Source organism: Cavia porcellus, unplaced genomic scaffold, assembly GCF_034190915.1.
Source record: "Cavia porcellus strain 051 isolate PalLab524CR breed Dunkin Hartley unplaced genomic scaffold, mCavPor4.1 scaffold_17, whole genome shotgun sequence".
In the NCBI taxonomy this organism is placed as follows: Eukaryota; Metazoa; Chordata; class Mammalia; order Rodentia; family Caviidae; genus Cavia; species Cavia porcellus.
In genome coordinates this window covers 68,192,505-68,216,535 of record NW_026947500.1, presented here as the reverse complement: position 1 = coordinate 68,216,535, position 24,031 = coordinate 68,192,505, and the positions used below count along the sequence as shown (strand labels likewise).

The 24,031-nt window shown below is 36.3% G+C and overlaps 1 protein-coding gene and 1 pseudogene across 1 annotated transcript; both read left to right on the top strand.

Annotated features, from left to right (window-relative positions):
* The first annotated feature begins 5,524 nt into the window (after positions 1-5,524).
* On the top strand, positions 5,525-6,756 carry LOC100730781 (zinc finger and BTB domain-containing protein 44-like; annotated as a pseudogene).
* A 2,219-nt stretch (positions 6,757-8,975) lies between these two features.
* LOC100730506 (olfactory receptor 7G2-like) lies at positions 8,976-23,263 on the top strand. The gene is made up of 3 exons (XM_003461717.4): positions 8,976-9,919; positions 11,399-11,449; positions 22,741-23,263. Exons 1-3 carry the CDS (start codon positions 9,003-9,005, stop codon positions 23,261-23,263), a joined length of 1,491 nt encoding a protein of 496 aa, XP_003461765.5. The 5' UTR covers positions 8,976-9,002.
* Positions 23,264-24,031: the final 768 nt, after the last annotated feature.

Here is a 24,031-nt window from a genome sequence, read left to right as displayed (position 1 = left end):
CAGCCAACTCCATCCAGCAACTCCTAGATGGGCAGTCTGGTGGAAACTGCTTGAACTGAACCTCACCCCTGTGTGCATTCCAACAGCCATCACTAAGGTTCCTCACCTGTAACCAACTTGGCTTGGAGCTGGCAGCCAGCCCCACCCCTGTGTGTACTCTAACAATCATGATGGTGGCTCTGTTCTTGACTGCCTGTGCACCCTCTGGCAATCATCATTGTAGATCCCCACAGATAAGCAGCTGGGAGGCAGAGGGCCAGCCCTGCCCCTGTGTTCACTCTAACAGCCACCAGCAAACCAAATAGTAGCAGAGGGAGCTAACCAGGTGGGGGCAGACAGCAGGTGGCCAGTGCAGGCAGAGAGAGCCAATAGATCTGGTTGCTGCTACTGGAAGACCTTTTACTGTAGGTAGCCACAGAAGCAGGGACATACATCAAGATAAGCTCTGTTTAACTGTAGACAAGCTTTGAAGGCCCTTGATTCTTTCAAGCAGCCATCACCCACCAGCAGAATCAGACAAACACACCCCTGTGTACCTGCCACCATCACAGGATTCTCAGTGTAGACACACAGGCTGATAGAAGCATCCACATCTCCCTGCACTTCTGATCATCAAAGCCCCAGTGTAGCTACACAGGTCTAGAGAAGCCTGCTCTATGCCCTGCTATCTTACTGTAACCTAGAGTTAGAGGAACCCAGGTGCCTGTCCCATTCCCCTACACTGTGGAAGAGCAGCCAACATGGGAAGAGCCTGAGGTCCCACAGATGAAGGCGCAAAAGGCAATCTCAGACCTCTAGCCCACACAGAACAAGTCTGGGAGATTAAGGCATGGAAGAAAATGGAATTCATACACCTGAAATCTCTGCGGATAGCACTGAAGTAATGAAACAGCTTCATGAGATTGTAAAAGCAGTCAATTCAGAAATAATGTCTCAGGGAAAAGAAGAAATCACAAACATATAGAAAGAATTGCTTGGCATATCTATATTGGATAGAGATTTTATAAAGATGAGCACAGGAAAGTGATGGAAACCTTGAATGAATACAGAAAGGAATTACAGTGCATGAAACAGATTGAAAGACAGATCCAGGAAATTAAAAAGTCAATCAAAAGGTGGCAAAACCACTTGAAAGAGACTACAGGTAGACTTTCAGTCCTTGAAGATGGGATTTGCAGCTAGTGATTGTGAAAGGAAAGATCTCTTAAAAATAACAGGGAGTCAGGGAAGGATTCAATGTCTACAAGATGATGCAAAGGAGCATAATTTGAGAGTTATAGATGTTGGTGAAGAAGCACGGGTCAACACAAATGAAATTAAAAAGTTATATACAAAAGTAATAGAAGAAAACTTCCCAAAAATAGGAAATGGGTCTGGCATGTTGATAAGTGAGGCATATAGAATTCCAACTAGCCATATCCAAAGTAAATCTACCCCAAACATATAATAATCAAGATCCCAGAAATTCAATGGAAGAACAGAATATTGAAAGCTATTAGAGAAAAAGAAACAGGTTACCAATGGAAAACCACTCAGAATCACAGCAGACTTATCAACACAGAACATCAAGTCAAGAAGAGTTTGGAGTGAAGTGTTTCAAACTCTTAAAAAAAAAAACAACTTCCAACTCAGATTGATGTACCTGCAAAAGCATCTTTCAAAATTGATGGAAAAGCAAGATACTTCCATGATAAAGAACAATTTAAAGAATCCATCATGCATTTGTGAGGAAACATTGCTGTTTTTAATTTTATACTTGTCTATATGTATAATTATATATAAAAATATATATTGTATTTTACAGCTGAAACTCAGTTATTCTCCATATTATTATTACATACATGGAAGTAGGTAAAAGAGAAAGCACAAATTTACTAAAAAAAAACTTTTGTTATAAATGCAAGGTAGGTAAAATGAAGGTGAGTAGAAATCATGAAGAGACTTGGATGAGTGCACCCACCCTCAAGGGTCAGGGAATCAGTCATTCTGAGTTCCTGATTTCAAGTTTCCTTTTTAGAATGTCTCTCCAGGGATCAGAATGAAAGAAACACTTTGATCTAATGAGGAGTTTGGATATTGAACCCTGAGGAATAAAGACATTGTAAGAATTGGCCAATGAATATTTTACCACAAAGTGCTCAGTCAGGTAACAACAGCTGCACTTTTTCACAGTGATGATCCTGTTTGACCCAAATCCCACTGACTGAATCTGAGAGTCTGCTTTTGCTGAGCCAGATCTTCTGTGTTGCCAGTACAGATTAGATGTTGAGTGTCATCCTCAGTGAAGGCAATCAGGTAACTTAAAATCTCTTGGTTTATGATTTATACTTACGGGGGTGTTGTGCTACAATTTCAGGCAGGGAAAACCATTGTAAATGCATGCAATAGTACTCTTTTGTAAAAGAAGGATAAAGTTGAGATTTTCTAGGTAAATGGCTTCATCAGGAGACCGTAGTCATAGCTAAAGTAAACCAGACCCACGTGTGTAAGCACCATATTGTCTCACTACTGAGAGAAGCTGAGTAAGTAAATAAGATCCAATAGATATTGTGAATTGGTAAGAAACTGTTCAAAATGAAAGATAAATTGTGATGGGGAAGGAAAAATGAAAGAAGGAAAAGGGAAAACAACATATGCATTTATGCAAGATAGTTAAGATAGTTATACTACTGCATCCTCTTAGTTCTTGAAAATAAAGGTTTACATTATTGTTGTTTGAACAATATTTTATGCCTATATCTTCTACTCTCACTACTTTGAGAATAAAAATTTGCAATGTATTAATTATAGTTACTATCTTTTTATCTTGTTTTGAAGTTCTGTTTTTTTCTTCTTAAAATAAAGTTTCGTACATAAAATGATACAACACAGATGCCTCATGAGCCTGTTTGACTGTCACATTGTTGACACAATCTCATTTACATTTTCACCATTATTCACTCATCTCTCATCCTGCATAGCACTAAGAATCTGTTCCATCTCAAGTTCTTAGTTTCATGATATATTCTCATGTTTATTTGAGACATGGTGGTAAAGTGTACGGATTATAATTATAGCTGTATGCATATAGCTGTATGTATATAGCTGCTATATAACAATGTAGCAGTCTAGGTAGTATAATGCCTAAAATTTATGTTGTCTCAGTTCTCAAGCCCAAAATTTGAATAACTAGGATATAAAAAGAATTAGTTTTTTCCTAGGGTTTCTCCCCTTGGGATGTGGATGTCTTGTCTTCACTCAGTGTATTCCTGTCATCTTCCCTGTTTGCAAGCCTGTGTCCTAATTTTCTCTTCATAATAGAAACTGAATCAGATTGGATTTAGAGGTCACTCTAATGGCCACATTCTTAATTAAGTACCATTAGATTTTAAAAGACTTTTGCCTTATTTCTGTACTAATAATTTTAAATTATGTAAGTAAGCTAACAATGCCTAATACCCAGGTTTATAATTTGCTTCATTTTCATTTTTTATTTGTACATATTTTCAGTACATATTGACTACATGCATCTTGGGGAGTTGGTATATGTATAAAACTCTCCAGAACTAGACCTCCAAATTTAGTACTATTCTGTCATATTGGGAGTTAGGATCTGAGCATACGAATTTGTAAGGAATCAGAGTTAACCCTGGTACACTCTCTTCCTGACGTCTTTCTGATCCTGATACAAGTTCATCACTGTCCAGCGATTTTCTTTTTATCTGGTAGGGGAGCTCTGAGGACTCTGAGAGAAGAGGTGGAGATGCAGAGAGTATGATCAATCAATAGCTTCCTAGTTCCCAAGATTTATTTATTCAAATTAGCAAATATTTTAAGTAGGAACAGCAGAGATCGTGTCAACAGCACACACAAAACAACCACAACAAATCCTGACCAGGCATAACACTGTCCAAAATCAAGAATGTTGATTTTGGTTACATCCGTTTCAGAATTTTTTGAAATAAAATCATGAAAGAAAGAACACAAATGTGCTAATATCATATTGTTGCTCTGGCATGAAAAATACAAAGTGCAAAGAAGTACCAAAACTCTTACTAGGTCTAGGAAATGGAAAAATCTCAACATAGAATGGGAATAGGGAGGGGAGAGGGGGAAAGGAAGAAGGGAAGAGAAAAGCAATGAGAAAAGAAGAAAAGCTGGAAACAAAGCTTCTGTAAACAAAAGAGGAAGAGAGGTTGAAGGTAGGATAGAGGAATGGGAGGAAAAGGAATTAAAATATACAATGTACAGGTGCAAAATGCCTAGGATGGATGTGATCATTATGTAAATCTAAAATGTGTGTGGAGCAGCGACCCTCAAACCACTGGGGAAAACTGAAGCCCTGTGTGCTCCCCCATCTGCTACTCACCCTGGGCCAACCATTCCCCTTTTCTTTCTTTTTAAAAAAATGTTAAAGTTAGTAAAATGCAACAAAACAGTACAGAACAAAGCCAATCAAGACAATGCAGTGAAACTGGTACAGAACTTCACAGCAGGATGCCGGTATAACAGTAATATGATATCATAGTATATCTAGTTATCTTCACAATGGTTGCCCATTCAATCAGGTATAGCAAAATCAAACCAAAAACAGAACACTACAAAACCAATCAAAACAGAATATTGAATAGAGCAAGACAATTAATCAGAACAAAGCAAAACAGTGAAAACAATATTTGCCTTCAAAAACAAGATAGAAGGAAATCCCCCATATTTGCTATGTTGCATACTGTCATCCTCTCAAGAGATGCTCAGACCTCTGGCCCCAGTCCAGTATAATCAACCAAACAATACAAGCGTTTAGTTGTTTTGTGTACCTTAGCTGCTATTAACTCTGGCTGACCTTGAAACCATCCAGTTTGTAACAGGGAGTTTGTGGGGGTGGAAGGCCCACAGGACTTTTGATTCTCAGCCCGTGTGCTGGTGGGTTCATGGGAGACACTGACTTATCCTCTCCCTTGCATGCCCGTGGCTCATGCCACTTATCAGAAAGGGTAGCTTGTTCCTTTCTTGATTGGTTCCCCAAGTTCCAGCATGGCTGAATCTCAGAAGATGCTGACTTTTTCTCTCACTGGTGTGCCTGTGGCTCACTCATGGCAGGAAGGATGGACTATTGCATTCTTGGTCATTCATTCAAGTTCCAGTGTGGCTGATCCTTGGGGGACACTGGCTTGTTCTGTCCCTGGTGTGCCCATGGCTTGCTTCAAACCATCCCATTGAGACTACTCTCAGGCCCCTCTAGGTGGCTGGACTTAACTCCTGCAGGCTGCACTGTTCTCTAGCTGTGCCCAAGCCTTGGCGTAGTGGCCTGAGATGTGGTCTATTGCTCTTAGGGAATTGAAGGAGAAGCAGGCCTGCCAGATTGATGCCAGCAGCTGGTGCTTGGATGCTGATTGATACTTGCTCTGAAAACATGTTTCCTTCTTGAACCACTTGATCCTAATCCAAGACATTTCAGATCAATTCACATCCTTGAAGAGTATCTCTAGTAGACGAACGCAAAGAAATGAAAACTTTGACTCATAGATTCTTTTCTCATATAAAAATGCTTGGAAAACTAAATATGCTGTGAAATGATGGACATTTCTGTGATATCAGTATTCATGTACAGAATAAAATCTTGGCAGTGCCCAACGTGGTCTTAGTAGCTTGCAGTGATTTCCTTCAGTCTAAACTCTATACCAAGGAGAAGATGAGAACAAAAATGTGCTGGATCTCCATCATGTTAGAGTGACTGGCTTTATTTTTACTTTAGAATATACTTATGTACCTCTGTGAACACAGAAGCTATTTCTATTGTTCCACCTGCAGTCAGCTATATGCAAATGTTTAGAATTACCAGCACATCCTCAGAGGTCATGAAAAAATTATTTTATGGAATATATACACTAAATAACTAGTCAGAAAAGAGTCTGAATCCTGGGCTAGAAAATAATTCTAACTTCAATTTTACTTCTCAAAATACATGCATTTTTTTCAGGATCTTCACAGCACAGTGTGGAAAGAACCACTCCTGTCTGCTGAGAATCCCTGACAAACTGCAGAAAATACATGATTTCGTCTCCTGAGAGTCCTATAAAGTGTGGCACACAAACAAGTTTTCCCTAGGTATTGAATTCTTCAAATTCCTACACAGAAAGTAGAAATAAAACACTGAATATGTCCTGAACTTTACTTGGGACTTTTCCTTTTGGAATTGGTCAATGGGTTCAGCCTGAGAAAGTTAAGAAGTCAGAAAACTCAGATTTGAGAATTACCTGGCAGGTGGGAGAATGAGTAATTGTGTGACTTCTGAGAGCACAAAAACTGCCTTGCCTCTGGTTTCCGAAGAGGATGTCTGAGTCAAAGTAGAAAGGAGAAGTGATGAGGAAATCCATGAGGGAGTATCCCAGTCTGTTAGTACATCTCAGAATTTGCTGAGTAATCAGCAGGAAGTGAATGAGTCCAAAAGTAGTCTTCCAATATAGACTCAGTACATTTAGGTGCTACTGAGGGTTGCCTATAATACAAGGCACTTCTAGCACTAGTGCTCATGCAAATGATGATGATCAATGGAAAAATGTTCGGTATCCTATATTGCTGTTTCTACCATCAGTATAGAACCACCAAGTCCAAATGAGCCAGACAGACTGTTTCAGTGTCCAATCCATGGGGTGCGATTCACCTACATTCAGAACCTAAAACTGCACATGCTTATCCACTCAGAGATTGACCATTTCAATGTCAGCACTGGGGAAAAATTTCACCAGAGCTTACTCACTAAAGATGCTTGTTTGAAGTATAAAGTGATTTAGTGTATCGAACTGCTTAAAGCAATAGCAAGAAGAGACCTTGTTCAGTATGATCTTGGAAAGCATTTTTTTAAAAAAAATAACTCCTCTATTCAAATGTCTGTAGTGTCACAAGTCTCCTCCATCCAGCAGTGTGAAAGCACTTTCTCCTTTGGATCTCTTGCTGGGCTGGCAGGAAAGGAAGAAGAGAAGCCAGAGCAGACAGAGACCAGAGCTTGAGCTGAAGCTACCATGATGATCCTCCACTATCGGCATTGTCTTCCATAACTAGCTGGCTGTTTTGTGGCTTGGCTTCATTTTTTGGAAAATGTTTGTTTGATCTTTAACATTTAAATCAAATTTAATTATTTTAAGGAAGAAAGGGTTGGACAAGGAATCCCTTTTTTCTCTTTGTAAGCCCTGAAATTTATACCTTATTTTTCTTAACTGAGAGATTGTTTCTGCAAGGGCACAGAATCATGGTGTTGAAATAATAGAAATCATGAGACCCAGTAGAATCAGTTAACTTAAAATATGTACCACATTTTTTATTTTCATTATTATAGATAGGCTAACAATCAATTTAAGTAAAGAAGAAATTAGATGATTATTGATTGTCCTATGATGAAAGAGTATGTGACAAACAAATTATCAAGCAGAATTTGACTAACAGCCTGAGTGAGGTTTACTCTTTGGGCAAGATGCTTTCAAGCCTTGTTTTTTGAAATATTAGTGTTAAGCTATCTAAAAATCTGAAATCAGTGCACAGGTTAATATCTATTAATAGCTTTGTTTTCTCTATTATGATTTTTAAATGAAAATTTTATGTTATGTAGGCATTTGCTAAGCTTTTCTGGTAAAACTCCAAAGGCAAAGAATCACCATCACTAAGACATCAGGCTGGGTATGAAATGACTAGGAATGAAAATGAAAAATACAGATCTTACCTTTATAGAAGAAGGCAACATACTGCATTTTTTATTTATTTGGAAAAATAGCACCAAACATAATGTAAATTGTGACAGTATGGTGGAATAATCTGGTAATTAGAATTTGTGAAGGGGTACTGCCAAATATCAACAGCACATATATTAGGGTCTATGTAAAGAAGTATCTAAAAGGCAACATATTGCATATTTTATTTACTTGGAAAAATACTACTAAACATAATAAAAATTGTGGGAGAATAACATATAACATGGTTGTGTGATAATTATCCTGAGAAAGAATATAATAAAATTAGTCTAAGTAAACACAGGGAGGGCCTGAAAGTAGTCTTTATTGTTTCTTGTAATAAAAATAGCTAAAGAAAATAGGTAAAATTAGTGAAATATTTATTATTTGGAGGTCTTACATTATTATCTGATCTATTATGCATAATCTATAGCTATATATATATAATGGCTCAAAGTACTTATGATTTTTCTTATGGTGTGGAATTTTTCACATCAAGTTTTCCTATCATAGGCACTCATAATTCCATGCCTGCTTGAATCGATGGTGGAGTAGTAGACTCATCTAAAAATCAAGGAATCACTAGAGAATATGTTCAGGCAGACTTATTTAGGGGGAATTATAATATTTTCTGGGTCATTTAGGAAGGCTAATTCTTCACTCTTCAGAGACAGCAGAGTTAACTGAATGTTAACTTTCAGTCAATCTGAATTCTGTTCCAATCTTTGCCAAAGATCATGTTTATGACATGCTATCCTGTGTCTATGAGACTAAAATGTTAACTGATTCATCTGTAATTTGAGAAGCCCTTCATCTATGGTGTCAAACATTTGGAGATTTATTCTGCAAAGGAGAGTTAGTAAATTCATCAATATCTTTCTTTTGGCATGAAAGTATGGAATATCCATGCATTACTCTGGTTAAAACTTTAGCACTTGACACAATAAATGAAAAAATGTTAGTGATAACAAAGAGAGTACAATATAGAAATTGGGTAGAATGAAAAATAGAGAGAATGTAAGCAAATATTTGCATATTTGTGCCATTCAAAAATAAATGGCAGTCTGTTTATTTGCTTGTTTAAAGCTCTTGTTCTCAAATTGTAGAGGCGTGAAATTCAGCTGGAGTGTTATTTGAAACATATTTTTCTGTTCTTCATCTCCAGACACTATCAACTGTTAGTGGAAAAATGTGCCAAGATTTTTAAACCTACTCTGCTGCCAGGTGCTTCTTTTGCTTGTATAGAAAGCATTCATTTCATATTTTTGCCACATGTTTTCTGCATGATATACTATTGAAATGGAGCTTACAAACCAAACACCTGTCTTCAAATTCTTTCTTGTGGGACTGACAGATGATCCAAACCTACAGCCCCTCATCTTCAGCCTGTTCCTGTCTATCTACCTGATAACCATCTTGGGAAACCTGCTCATAATGCTGACGGTCAGCTCTGACTCCCACCTCCACACACCCATGTACTTCTTCCTCTCCAACCTGTCGTTCACTGACATCTGTATAAGCACAACCACGATCCCAAAGATGTTGGTGAACATCCAAACACAGGATCAGCGAATCAGTTACACAGGCTGTGTCTCCCAGATTAGCTTTGTGTTGATTTTTGGTGGTTTGGAAAATTGTCTCCTTGCAGTGATGGCCTATGACCGCTATGTGGCCATTTGCCACCCTCTGACGTACACAGTCATCATGAACCTGCTACACTGTGTCTCGCTGGTTCTGCTCTCCCTGATCATGACTACTGTGAATGCTCTGCCTCACAGTCTGATGGTGCTGCGGCTGTCCTTCTGCACAGACCTGGAAATCTCCCACTTCTTCTGCGAGCTTGCTCAGGTCATAAAACTCTCTTGCTCTGACACCCTCATTAATTTTCTGCTGATGAATTTAGGGACTAGCATATTTGCTGGGATTTCTTTATGTGGGATTATTTTTTCTTATACTCAAATTATCTCTTCTATTCTGAGGATTCCTTCTGTGAGTGGAAGATATAAAGCCTTTTCCACCTGTGGGTCTCACTTCTTAGTCGTGTCTTTATTCTATGGGACAGGTTTAGGTGTGTATTTGAGTTCTGCAGTTAAAGGCTCTTCCGTTAAGAATATAGTGTCTTCAATGATGTACATTGTGATTCCTCAAATGCTGAACCCCTTTATCTACAGTTTGAGGAATAAGGAAATGAGGGAATCCTTGACACATCTCCTCACTGGTAAACCTTCTTTACTGTGATTATGTCAACTACTTGTAGCTTGAGTTCCTAATATCACCTAAAATGACAGAAATAGTGATGAACCAGAATTCTGATTCTCCATCAGTATATTTCTTTAAAAATGACTGCATAATGGGAAGTCTAAATACATTTCAACACAGACTACAAATTCACTCTGCCCTTTTTGTACTGGAAATCAAACTCACAACCTCATGCTTTCCAGGTATAAGCACCTGTGCCACTGAGCTAAATCCTCACTCCCTCGTTCTTTTTTATCCTTTTCATTTTCAAGCTGTTTGTTCCTGCCTCACTTCATCCTTCATTTTGACACACTTTACCACTTTCAAAACGTTTTCTTATTTTCTACTATCTCTCCATTATTACACTCACTCATCCATTTATTTATATTTTTGAATTATTGCGAAGAAGAAACTATATAATATTTAATTTCCGTGTCTGACTTCTTTCACTTAGTTCGATGTTGTCAAATTTCATGTATTTCCTCCAAGTGATGTGATTTTATTATTCTTTGTGATAAAATAATGTTCTATTGTGTGAATATACCACATTATCTTTATTCACCCATCTGTCTTATATGGACAAATGTATAAAACACTTCCATTTAGAAACTCATTGCACTAATCCAATTTCTCTTTCTGCATAAGCATATTTACAACAGCCCAAGTCACAGCTAACAGCTCAGATGCCAATCAACAGATTAATTGAATGCATTATCACTCTTTTATATGTGATTTAACAAGTTATTTCATATTTTCTTCTTGAACACAATGCTTAAAGCCAATAAATTAGTTCTGTATCTATATTTTTTTCATCATTGAACTGCAGAGATTGCATCATATTTTGAAGTTTAGTGGCAATATTTCATTCATTGTCATTCATTCAATTTCAATATTCATCACTCTGTCTCACTGTCACTCTTGCTTTTGCTTGCCCTATGTCTCTCATGTTTTTTCCACATTATTGAAGACTGACCATAGGGCTTTTGCATGGTACAGAAGAGCCATACTGCTGAGCTATATCCCTTACTCACTTTCTATTCTTACTTGTGCAGTGATAATAAGAACTAGGCAGAGTTTCTGACATTTAGATAATCTGGTACTTGCTTTTCTACCACTGGGAATAAGCCTAAGAGAATATTTAATATCACATCATGATGATAATGAAAACTATATCTTGATGTAGATTTATTGAAGCTAGAGAGCTAAGAAATTTGACAAATTCAAGTAAGTTTCCTCCATGAAGCTAGAGAGCTAAGAAATTTGGTAAATACAAGTTATTTTCTTCAAACATGTATTGTGTTCAGTGTGAATTCACTGATTCCCATTTGTATATATTAGAATTTTTTATTTCCTTATGTCTAACAGTCATTGACATGTGCAGGCCTATTTACTTAAATGTCTGTTCTCTCTTTTTGCAATCTCCTTCATCTTGCCATTTGATTTTGTCTTTCTCATCTTAGATTAACTTACAGCATATTAGTCAGTTGTTGCTTTTATTTTTATTCAGGGTTTTTCAAATTTCCTCATTCTATTTTTTTTTAAAAAATAGAGTAGTGATGTGACATTTATGTAATTGTAAAGATTACCAATGAAAGTAACAAATATAATACATAAGTGTTATAAAAGCATATTTCCTGGGTCCTCTTGTTATGGTCTCATGTGCTCAAAGAATGAAGAACTTGAAATCTAAGGAATAATGTCTGCCTACTCAGGTAGATATTTTCAGAAGGGAAATGGAGGGATCATGATGACATTCCTGTATTTCTAAGCTGGTACAACTCACTGATCACCTCAGGAGATGCCCTAAGGTGAAATGTAAAATCTGGTGCTTTTAAATGTACATGAATTAATTCTAAATATAAATTTAAAAAAGAACCTTGCCAGCTCTTTCAGCCTAATATTGCTACAGCCCCATCCTCTGTGTCTTTAGAAGCAAAAGTTTTCCTAGCAACATTTATACACACTTTGATTTCTTTCCCATGTTTTTCTGAGGTCTATCCAAACATACTCAGGTTTGACTACTCACTTGCAGTTCCAGTTGCCCTCACAAATCAGTATTGTAGTATTTACTGCTGACTACAGTTTATTGAATTCTGTTTCTTGGCAAAATACACAAAATTGCAGATCCATATCAAGGCCAACAATCATCTTTGTTAAGTTTTCCATTCAAGACTTTTCTTAAACATTAAAATGTTCAAACTCACAGTCCTGGGTGTAGGTAATAGTCAACATTTGAATGAAGTTATATTTCTAAAGTTCATAAAATGTACAAAAATGAAAATATAGATTTAATTAATTCCAATTATAAATATCAAATCTAAATGTTTTAATCTCTACAATTTAAAATGTATAGCTATGAAAATACTAAAAGCACTGAAATTCTTCAGCACATTGTCATGGGCAAAGATTTTTAAATGATTCGCCAAAAAGTAGAATATACAAAACCAAAAACTGATGTATTAGACTATATCAAATTTAAAAGTTTCTAAATGGAGAAGAAAATAAGCACTACAACTTACAGACAGTTCATACCATGGGAAGTAATAAATGCCAGCTACACATCTGACAGAGGGCTAATTCAGGATGTATAATAGTGCAAATCACAGGAATAAAAATTTTATTTAAAATGAGTTAAAATACATAAAGAAGGATAAACTTGAGACATTTCTATCAAAACAGATACAACTTGAGACCACACTGTTCAGTGAAATAAATCTGACACATAAGGAGGATTTGACATGTCTCAATAGAGGAGGAGCCACATTGGAGCTACTCAGAGAAAATCAACTAAAACTACAGGTAATAAACAGACCAGCAAAATGTATGAAGAAGCAAAATACAACAATATGGGGTCTTCAGTAAACAGATTTAACTGAAAAACAAATTTGTAGACTAAAAGTCAAACATGAAAATCAATACTCCCTGTGACAGCAATGTAGTAAAAAGCAGTGGCACATATTCTATTTGCAGACAATGTAAACTTAAATCCAAGACTGATCAAAAGAGAAAGAGGTCACTGTGTACTTTTTAAGGTAAAACTCTTAGATGAAGAGATAAAAACAATATAAATGTGGGTGTGCCTGACTACATAAATATATTAATAGACATAAAAAAGCAACCAATTGTCATACGGGACTTTAATGTCCAACTTTCAGAAATAGGAAGATAATTGAGACAACCAAATTAGTAAAGAAATATCAGAAGCAAAGAAAATCTGTGAAGAAATTTTCTTAGCAATTGTCTACAGAATCTTCCAACCACAACATCGTAATATACTTTCTTCTCAGTTCTCACTGAACATTCTCAAAAGTAGGCCCCGTAAAGGCCATATTATATCCTTAAGTAAATGCAAAGGAATTGAAATTATCTAATTTGTATTATCAGAGAATAGTTCAAAAAAATAAAAATCAATATTAAAAGAAACTACTGAAATTACATAAGTAACTAGAAATTAAAGAACATCCTCCTGAACATCCAATGGCTCACAGATCAAATGTTCTTTCTACAATTAAATGAAAATGCCAATACATTCTATATGAATTTATGGTACGCAATGAAAGAAGTGAAGAATTCTCCCATCAGGAAAACAGAATGAATTCAAATAACAACTTAATGTTGAATCTCAAACTTCTAAGCAAAAAACATACCAAATCCAAAGCTTGTACAAGCAAAGATATTATAAAAATTGCTGCACAAATTGAGTTGGAGACTAGAAAAGCAATGCAAAGAATTAATGATCAAAGAGTTGGTTCTTTGAAGGGCTAAGTACATCTGATAAATGCTTAGCTTATCTCATCCAAAAGTAAAGACTCAAATTCAAATAATTTGAAATATAAACAAAACAGATAATGCAGGAATCCAGAGGATCATCTTTACCTTCTTGGAAAACATGTACTCTAATAAGTTGGAAAACACACAATAATTGACAATGAATTACCACTAGAAGAAGATATATGGATTCTAAAACCCACTATTTGTCAGTGAAACTGAAAATGTATTTAAAAACTTACTGAACAAATAAAAGCCAATGTCCTGATGGGTTCACTGCTGAATTCCACAGGAAATTTAGAGAAGATCTAAAGCCACCAGTGCTGAAACACTTTAATGAAATTCAAAGGGAAACAATACTTCCAAAATCATTCTTGAAAGCAAGTATTACCTTAGTAACTAAACCAGCGATGGATTCAACAAAAAAATAAAACTATACCCTAATGAACATAGGCACAAAAATTCTCACTAACAGCTATCATCCCAGGAAGCATCCAGTGATGGATTCCTTTCCCCTGTATTGTGGGACCTGGCAACCAGCCCAGGAAGAATCCAAAAGACTGGTTCCTCTCTCACACATTGATGAGACCACATGACCAGGGGAAGGTCAGCCACAGGTTAGGACCCGGAATATGGTGCACAGCATGAAGATGCAGTACAAGTGGGCTAAAAAATTCTGAAGCAACATTAACAATATGAATCATCCAGTGGTAAGTTAGATGAACCACCTTTGTGCTTGGAGACAAAGACACACAGGATAAAAGCAGGTGGGTGGACACTCCTTTATAAACAGATTTCCTTTTCTTTTTTTTCTATTTTGACTCCTCAATACAAACACTCAAGAAGCACTTGGAGTGAAGTATTTCAAACCCTTAAAAAATAACTTCCAACTTAAATTGATGTACACTGAAAAACTACCTTTCACAATTGATGGAGAAAAAAGATACTTCCCTAACAAAGAATTACAAAAAAAGTTTATGACCACCAAACCAACCCTCAAATAACTACTGCAAGATATCCTGGGAAGACATTTTTAAAAATCACAATTCCAAGAACATCAACAGAAATAAATTACCAGTCAGGGTAAAACATTAAATAAAGGGAAATCCCAGATAGCCAACAGCAGGAATGTAATATGGCAAAGATAAGTGAATACGTGTCAATATTAGCATCAATGAAAATGGCCTCAATTCACCAAAGAAAAGAAACAGATTTGCAGAATACATCAAGAAAAAAATCCAACAATATGTTCAGTACCAGAAACGCATTTAATTAAAAGAGAAACTCATAGGCTGAAAGACAAAGGTTGGGAAACAATGATCTATGCAATACTCTATGCAACAGGAGCCCAGTAAACCATTCAGGTGTAGCTATTGTGGTTGTGAACAATGTGAAATTCAAACCAAGAATGATAAAAAGAGATCAAGAAGGTCGCTATATATGTTAGAGATAAATTTCAAGAGGAAATTATAGCAATCATAACTGTATCTGCACTAAATACAGAAGCACACAATTATATGAGAAATATTAATAGAAGTGATAACATCAGACAAGCAATAACACCATTGTAGATAGATCAGCTAGACAAAAAGCAGCAAAGAAATATCAAAACTAAGTCAAACTTGTGAACAAATGTACTAGGAGATGTTTACACATCGTTCCACCTAACAATGCAGGACTACACATTCTTCTCAGCTGCAATTTGGAGTTTTCCTAAACTAGACCAAATTGTAACCCACAGCACATGCTTAAGTAAATGCAAATGCAAAATTTCCATTTGCCTATGCATATTGTCTGACCATAGTGCAATGCAATTGGAAATTAATGTCAAAAGAAACCATAAAAACTACACAAATGTGTAGAAATTAAGTAGCATTATCCTACACAATCAGTGGAACATAGATACTATTAGAGAAGAAATTAAACAATATTTACCATTAAAGGAAAATGTAGATACAAGCTGTGGAATTCAATGAAAGCAATACTAAGAAGGAAATTTTTAAGGTGAGTGCTCACATCAAGATACAGAATGAGCATGAATAAACAAACTAATGTTACACTTCAAGTTTCTAGAAAAGGAAGAGTAAGTTTTATCCATAGCCCTACAAGGGAGGGAAATATAAAGATCAGAGCAATAATTAACACAATTGAGGTTAAAAACAAAAATAATTAATGAACTGAAGAGTTGGTTCTTTGAAAGAATATATCAAATTGATAGACACTTAGAACCTTAAAAAAGAGGAAAGAAAAAAGTCTAATTTATGCAATGAGGAATGAAAAGGTGAAGTAACTATAGGCCCTGTGTACATTCAGATTACCTATTTCAAAAATCTTGAGTCTTGCTGGAACTTGGAGGACTGTAAAAGAAAGCAACATGTCCTCCCTCCTGGTAAGGTGACATGAGTGAGCAGCAGATGCACCAGGAAGAGAATAAGTCAGCGTCTTTGAGATCCAACCATGTTGGAATTTGGAGGGATGAACAGGAAAGCAGCAAGCCCTCCTTCCCGGTAAGCAGTGGCACAAGTGAGCAGTGGGTGCACCAGAATCACAGACTACCGGTGCACAGGCTGAGAATCTACTGTCCCATTCCCGCCCCCTTTAGCAACTGGATGGTGTCGAGGACAGCCAGAGTTGATACTACTAAAGCACATAAGGCAACTGAATGCTGGTATTATTGAGCTGATTATGCTGACCTTAGACCAGAGATGTGAGCATCTCTTGGGGAATGACCATATGCAATATAGCAAATATGGGGGATTTTCTTCTATCTTCTCTTTGAAGACAAATACTGTTTTCACTGTTTTGCTTTGTTCTGATTAATTGTCTTGTTGTATTCAATATTCTGTTTTGATAGGCTTTATAATGTTCTGCTTTTCGTTTGACTTTGCTATACCTGATTGAATGGATACTATTGTGAAGATAACAAGATACACTATGGAAACCTATTACTGTTATTCCAGTATCCTGCCCTAAAGTTCTGTACCAGTTTCACTGCATTGTTTTGATTGGCTTTGTTCTTATTTTGCTGTATTTTACCACATTCAGAAAAAAAAAACACAAAAATCTTTACACACGGGACTGAGGATTTAGCTCAGTGGCATAAGCACCTGTCTAGCAAGCAGGCACCAATCCCTGATACTGATAAAAAAAAAATGGTTACACACATAGGATGCAAAACACAGAAGACATCGACAGATTTTTTGATGTGTGTGAATTTCCAAAGCTTAATCAAAAACATAAAAATTATGAATAACTCAATATCAGTTTATGAAATCAAAAGTGTAGTTAAAAACTTGCCAACAATAATAGTCCATATCTTGATAGATTCACTGCTGAATTCTGTAAGATATTTAGAGAAGATTTAAAGCAAATATTTCTCATGCTCTTGTAAAACATTTAAAGGGAAACAATACTCCTTAAATCATTCCTGGAGGCAAGTATTATTCTGATACCTAAACAGAGAAAGACCAAAGCAAAAAAAAAAAAAAAAAAGAGAGAGAGAGAGAACACAGACCATTTCACAAATGAATGTAGAAGTAAAACTTCTCAATAAGAACCGAATGTGGCAAGTCATCAAGAAAACCTCATATCATGATATGAGGTTGGCAGGGATTCATGCCAGGAATGCAGGGTACTGTGATGAATACACACTTCTTAGATGAAGAACTACAAATGTCAAATAAGTATTTGAATAAATAACATTACTGGTCATTTGAGAGATGCAAATTTAACAACAATGAGATTCCATTTCACTCCAGAAAGAATGATTATCATTAAAAAAATCAAACAATAATACATGCTGGAGAGGCTGTGTATTCCCACTGTTAATGGGAATACAGAAATGCGCAACCAGTATAAAAATCAGAAAGAATATTCTCAAGAGTTTTCTTTGGATGTGGGTTTTCCCCTTCTGTGTGTCTTCCTAGAAGAATAAAGAACATTATACCACAGTCATACACGTGCATCCATGTTTGCAGTGGTACAATTTTTAATAACTAAATCTTGGAAAAAACTAAATGTCCATCAACCAAGGAATGAATAACAAATGTCCTTTTTAGACAACAAGATGCTACCGAGCCATAAGGAAGGCAAATTTTTATACTTTCATGGATCAATGAATGCAATTGGAGACTATACTAAGTGAAATAAATCAGACTCACATCTATAAACACTGCTTTGTCTTGCTGTTTTATGGTGCTGATAGACTAAATAAATGTACAGTGCACAATAAATATTGTGAAATGGGAAGAAATTGTTTAAAAGAAAAAATGAACTAGGATGGGAGGAAGCAGGAAGGAAGAAAGAATACCTGTAGGGTTCAGCGAAGAGGAAGGTTTATACTAACATCAGTTGGAAAGATTTTTATGCCCATATCTTGTACTCTGAATAATTACTTTCAAGACCACAACATGCATTGTATTAACAGTTGTTATTCTTCTATTGTTTTGTAGTGAAATTCTGCCCTAATATTTTCAATAAAAGAAAAATTTTTAAAAAGCATCGTATCATAGTGATATATGCACATCATTGTTTGTAGCAGCACAGATTATAGTAGGTAAATCTTGGAAACAACTGAAATGCCCTTCAACTGAGGAATTTATATAAAACATGTGACTTTTTATGTAATGAAGTATTACTCATCCATAAAGAATAATGGACTTGAGACATTTCCTGGTAAACGGATGCAACTAGAGATCATACTATTAAAATAAATTAATCAGAAACATATATTGTCTTATTTTTACTTTTCCCTCATTGCTGAGATGAAACACCTGACACCCAAAATTAGGGAGGGAAAGTTGTATTTGTCTTACAGCTTTGGAGGTCTCAGTCCATGATCAGCCTGCTCCAAGGCACGGTGGCATGGCACTGAGGCAACAGCTCAAAGCAGCAGCCAGGGCAAAAAGGGGAAGAGCAAGTCTCTTCTCCTTCCTTATAATGTATAGAGGCTACCTGCTCCCCCTTCAAGACAGGGGTAGCACTCATAAAATCTCTTTGTCTTCCTTTGCACAGGGTGGGGATATTTACAAAGAAACTTTGCTCCCTGTTGAGTCTCTTAGTTAAAACTTCTAAACTTCTCAAGGTGATACAATGTATCAAGCATAACACATGTATAAATATCTCATTGTTATCTAGTGTGAGAAACTGAAAATGTAAATAAGGCCTCAAGTGTATAACAGCAACTGTGAAATCAGAAGACATTCCTCAAATAGGGATAGTTGAAAGACAAAGCAAGAAAGGGGAAAAATGATAAAAGAAGGATAAAATGAAAGCAAAATATTGTAAATAAAAAGAGGAAGAGGGATTGAAGGGAGGAATAGGCTTAGGAAAAAGGAACAATCAATTTGTACACAGGTACAAATTCCCTATGATGATTATGATCATTATATATATATATATATATATATATATATATATATATATATAAATTGAGCCAATAAAAATAATTTTAAAAATAAAATTGAATGACATAAAATTTGCGAAGAGAGATATTGCACCACCATCTGGACCCAAATTTTAAATATCTGTCTTAGAAATTGCAAATTCATACACAATGAACTGTCATGGTATGATACAGTTGAAAATATAGTAGTCTTTGATTTTACAAGATTAAATTAAAGTGAGCACTAATATGAATCATCACTTCAGGCCATAAAATGATGTTTGTAATCTGACCAAAGGTACCCACTCTGTGGACATCTCTGCATACTTTTATTTTTGGAGATTTTGTCATAAGTAACTTAACATTTTTATTTTAAAGTTAAAACAAAAACTAAACCAAACAAAGCAAAGCAAATCATAAAAGAACAATGCAAGCAACACAACACTTTACAATTAGACTGTTAACAGGACAATAACAGTGGCTACCATAATGTATCTTGTTTTCTTTAAAATAGTTGACCAAACCTTCACATACAATAATATGAAACATAGCAAAATAGTGTAAGGTCATTCAAAAGAATGAAAGCATTACAGGACTTCAAAATCAGATAACTGGAAAGGAGCAATGGCTACTACAATCTTATTTTGATACATTGTATCCCCTTGAGAAGTTTAGTAGAGTTGACTGAGAGACTCAGCAGGGAGCCCGGGTTCTTTGCAAACATCCTCATCCTATGCAAAGGAGGACAAAGAGATTTTGCCAGTGCTACATCTGCTGTGAAGGGGAAGGGTGTAGCCTATGTACACTATTTACTATCACACATAGTAAAATCAAATAAAATACAACAGAATACAACCAATCAAAACAGAAGAACAAAAGCATGATAGGACTTCAAAACAAGATGATAGTAAATCAGCAATTGCTACCATAATGTCTCGTTTTCTGCAAAATACCTGTTCATAGCATCACACATAATAAAATCAAACAAAACAAAACAGAATAAAAGCAATTAAACAGTTGAATAAAAAATTATAAGACTTCAAAACAATATAACAGGAAACCATGATTACAATAATATACTTATTATATTCCAAATAGTTGCCCTTATCACCTGACAGAACAAAATCTCACAAAACATGACAGAAAAAAAGCCAAACCTAACAAAATTATGAAAATAGTACTAGAGTTCAAGATAAGACAATAAGAAATCAACAGTAGTTTCCTCTTTTACTTTCCAGGTGTTTCCTCCCCTATCACCCTTATAGTAACTATGTTGCTTTTGGGTTCTATTAAATCCTGTTTTTTTTTTATGCTAAGGTTCATGTGTATGAGTTTAAACTTTTGCCCATGAGCATCATCTACAGTTGTGTCCATTTACCCACAAGAGCCTCGAGATTATTCTACTTTATATCTGGGTATGTTTCCACTGTATGAAAATACCATATCTTTCTTATTGACTCTGCAGTTGATGGGCAAGTTACTCCTGCTTTTCTTCTGGTCGCCTGTAACATGGAGCAATGATGTTCTCTCCCTTGATTTTCAGTCTATGAATTTCCTTTCCAGTTAAATGTGTTTCTTGTATACAGTATATCAATGGATCTTGTTTGTTGATCCACTTTCCCTGTGTTTCTTTTTATTGCTGAATTAAGGCCATCTACATTAATGATTACAACCAGCATACATTGGTTGGTCTCTGCCATGCTATCCTCCTGTTTTTGGCCCTCCACTTCATTCAGTTGCCTGTCTTGTTTGGTGATCATCCTCTGCTGCTGTTGCTGGAACTATGGTCATCTTTATCTCTCTCTAGAATATCCTTTAGCACTTTCTGTAGGGCTGGTTTGGTAGTCATAGGTTTTTTCAGTTGTTTTTTTTTTATCATGAAAGTATCATACTTTTCCATTAATTTTGAAAGATAATTTTGTAGGGTATATCAGTCTCAGTTGGAAGTTGTTTTCTTTCAGGATTTGAAACATTTCACTTCAAACTCTTCTTGACTTGATGGTTTGTGTTGATAAGTCTGCTGTGATTCTGAATAGTTTTTCTTTATAGGTTAACTGTTTCTTTTCTAATAGCTCTTAATATTCTGTCATTCTGTTGAATTTCTGGGATCTTGGTTATTTATGTCTGTTTGTAGATTTACTTTGATTATGGCTAGTTGGAGTCCTATATGCCTTACTGCATGTCAGATCCATTTCACATATTTGGGAAGTTTTCTTCTATTACTTCTGTAAATATCCTTTTAATTTCATTTGTGTTGACCCCTGCTTCTTCGCCAACACCTACCACTCTTTCTAAAAATTTAAAGAAAGAAAAACAAAATAGAAAAAAGTAAAAAAAATAGAACAATACAGAATTCAAAAAACATAAACACTAGGAAATTGCTAATTGACACGTTAATCTACTACTCAAATTATGCTTCTTTGCATCATCTTGCAGCCATTGAATTGATTCCTGATTCTTTGTTAGTTTTTAAGAGATCTTTCCTTTCATGAACACTAGCTGTGATCCTGTCTTCAAGGGTTGAAAGTCTATATTCAGTCTCTTTCAAGTAGTTTTGTTAGCTTTTGGTTGACTTTTTAATTTCCAGTATCTTTCTTTGAATGAGTTTCATGCATTGTAATTCCTTTCTATATTCACTGAAGGTTCCATCATTTTCCTATGCTCCTCTTTTTAAAAAAAATCTGCCTACTTTATACATGCTGAGCAATTGTTTAAGTCAATTTGTGATTTATTCTTTTACCTGAGACATTATCTCTGATTTGATTGCTTTTACAATCTCATGAAATTGTTTCTTTACTTCAGTTGCCATCCTTTCAGAGATTTCAAGTGTGTGATTTCCATTTTCTTCCATGACTGAATCTCCCAGACTTGTTCTGTGTGAGCTAGAAGTCTGAGATTGCCTTTTGCTCCTTTGTCTTGACATTCTCCTGGATTCCACCCAACAAGCTATTTGTGGGGCTCCAGGATTTTCCAACATTGGCTGCCCCTCCACCATGTAGAGGAATGGGACAGGCATCTGTGTTGCTCTGACCCCAGACTTAAAGGGAGGTAGCAGGCCATGTAGTGGCCTTCTCTAGACCTATGCAGCTACACTGGGGCTTCACTGATATTCAGGAGTCTGTGGAGATGGAGATGCTTCTCTTATACTGTGTATCTATGCTGGGACTCCCATGATGGTGATAGACACACAGGGGTTTTTGTCTGATTCTACTAGTGGGTGATGGCTGCCCAAAGGAATCAAAGGTCTCCAGTGGTGGCCTACAGGTGCACAGGGCTTACCTTGCTGTGTTTCCCTGCTTCTGATGGCTGCTCACAGAAAAGGGCCTTCCAGTGGTGGCATTTAGCAAGTGGCAGTGGATCTCCTGGCTTTCTCTGACTGCACTAGCTGCCCATTGTCTGCCCACTTGGTGAGCCCTACTGTTTGGCTTGCTGGTGTCTGCTGGAGTGCACACAAGGGCAGGGTGACCTTCTCCCTCCTAGCTGGTAACCTTTGGGGTTCTGTGATGATGGTTTGCAGAGTACAGGCAGGGGAGCAGAGCTAGAGCTCCCACCATAACTGTTACAGTACACGCAGTGTTGGGGTTGGCTACCACCCCCAGGCTGATTTCTGATCAAGAACCTCAGTGATGGCTATTGGAATATGCACAGGCGTAGGGCTCAGGTCAAGCAGTTTCCATCAGATTGTCACCAACTAAGAAATGCTGGAGGGAGCTTGCTGCATTCTGGTTCTGGCTTTATCCAGCCTGACTCCAAAATGGCTGCCAGCCAATCACTCTCTCCCAAGGGAGAACTGAACCCTCTGCATTCACCACCAGCCGTGCAGTCCCTGTGTCTGCTGCTCCTCTCCACCACTGCAACTCTTTGCAGGGACTTCCAGATTTCCAGGCACCACAGTCACCATGACCCTACATTCCCAGTTTCCAACAAGTCCTCTCACACAGCAAGATTGGCACTGGGTCAAGGTGCTACCTTCTACTCCCTTGTTATCAATTTTTCTTTTTTACTCTCTCTATGGGCTTCAGTTATCACTTTAGATTCTTCATTGGTCCAAGAGACTCTCTTCCTTCCTTATTGTCATCCTCATGATGCTATATTCCAGTATCTGGATTATTTCAGAGAAGCTGTTTACCCTGCTGCTTACTGCTCCACCATCTTCCTGGAAATGTCATAAGTAACTTAAAATGAAGACAGAGTTTTCATCTGTGAAAGAAAAATTTTGAAATCATTCTGACAATGTAGAGAAAAGTGTTCATGGGATTTAAGATAGGAAGTCATATTTCGTGTACATTTTTGCAATCAGTGTTGAATTTATAGATAGCCAAGAATCTCCTTCGCAAATTATAAAAAAAAATTATGTCTCAGTGAACATAAAATGATACAAAGAACACCTCAGAATATGTATATTTTTAGTATTTTGGTTAATATTTGCAATTACATTATTGATAACTACTTGTATAAGATGCATTTTCACACCTAAAGAACCAGTTTTCCAGGTGTCAGCAATTCTAAAGACATTCCTTATTACTTATTCTATAGACATTACTAAAAAAAATTGTTAGAAGTGATGGGCATATGGATGCCCAGATGAGCAGAAATAAGAGGAAAATGAATGTTGTGTGTCTAGACTCAGAAATGAGAAAACCACCACCCTGTTTTCTTCAGTTACATTGCATTAGTCTTTAAGGACCTATACTACTGGGAGAAGAATACTAAAATAATGGTCTAGTTAAGTGCACTGAATACTGATCTCCCAGGAATATAGAGGCCAGAGGTGCTATCAAATGACCCCATTCAATACCTCTGCTTCATTCTGAAACAATACCAAGCCTTATTCCACAGATAATCATTCTTTTTTTTTTATTTAAGGAGGAAAAAAAAGCAGAGAAAGGGTACAAGTTATACAGATTTACAGAAAAAAAAAACAGTAGGAAATCACTAG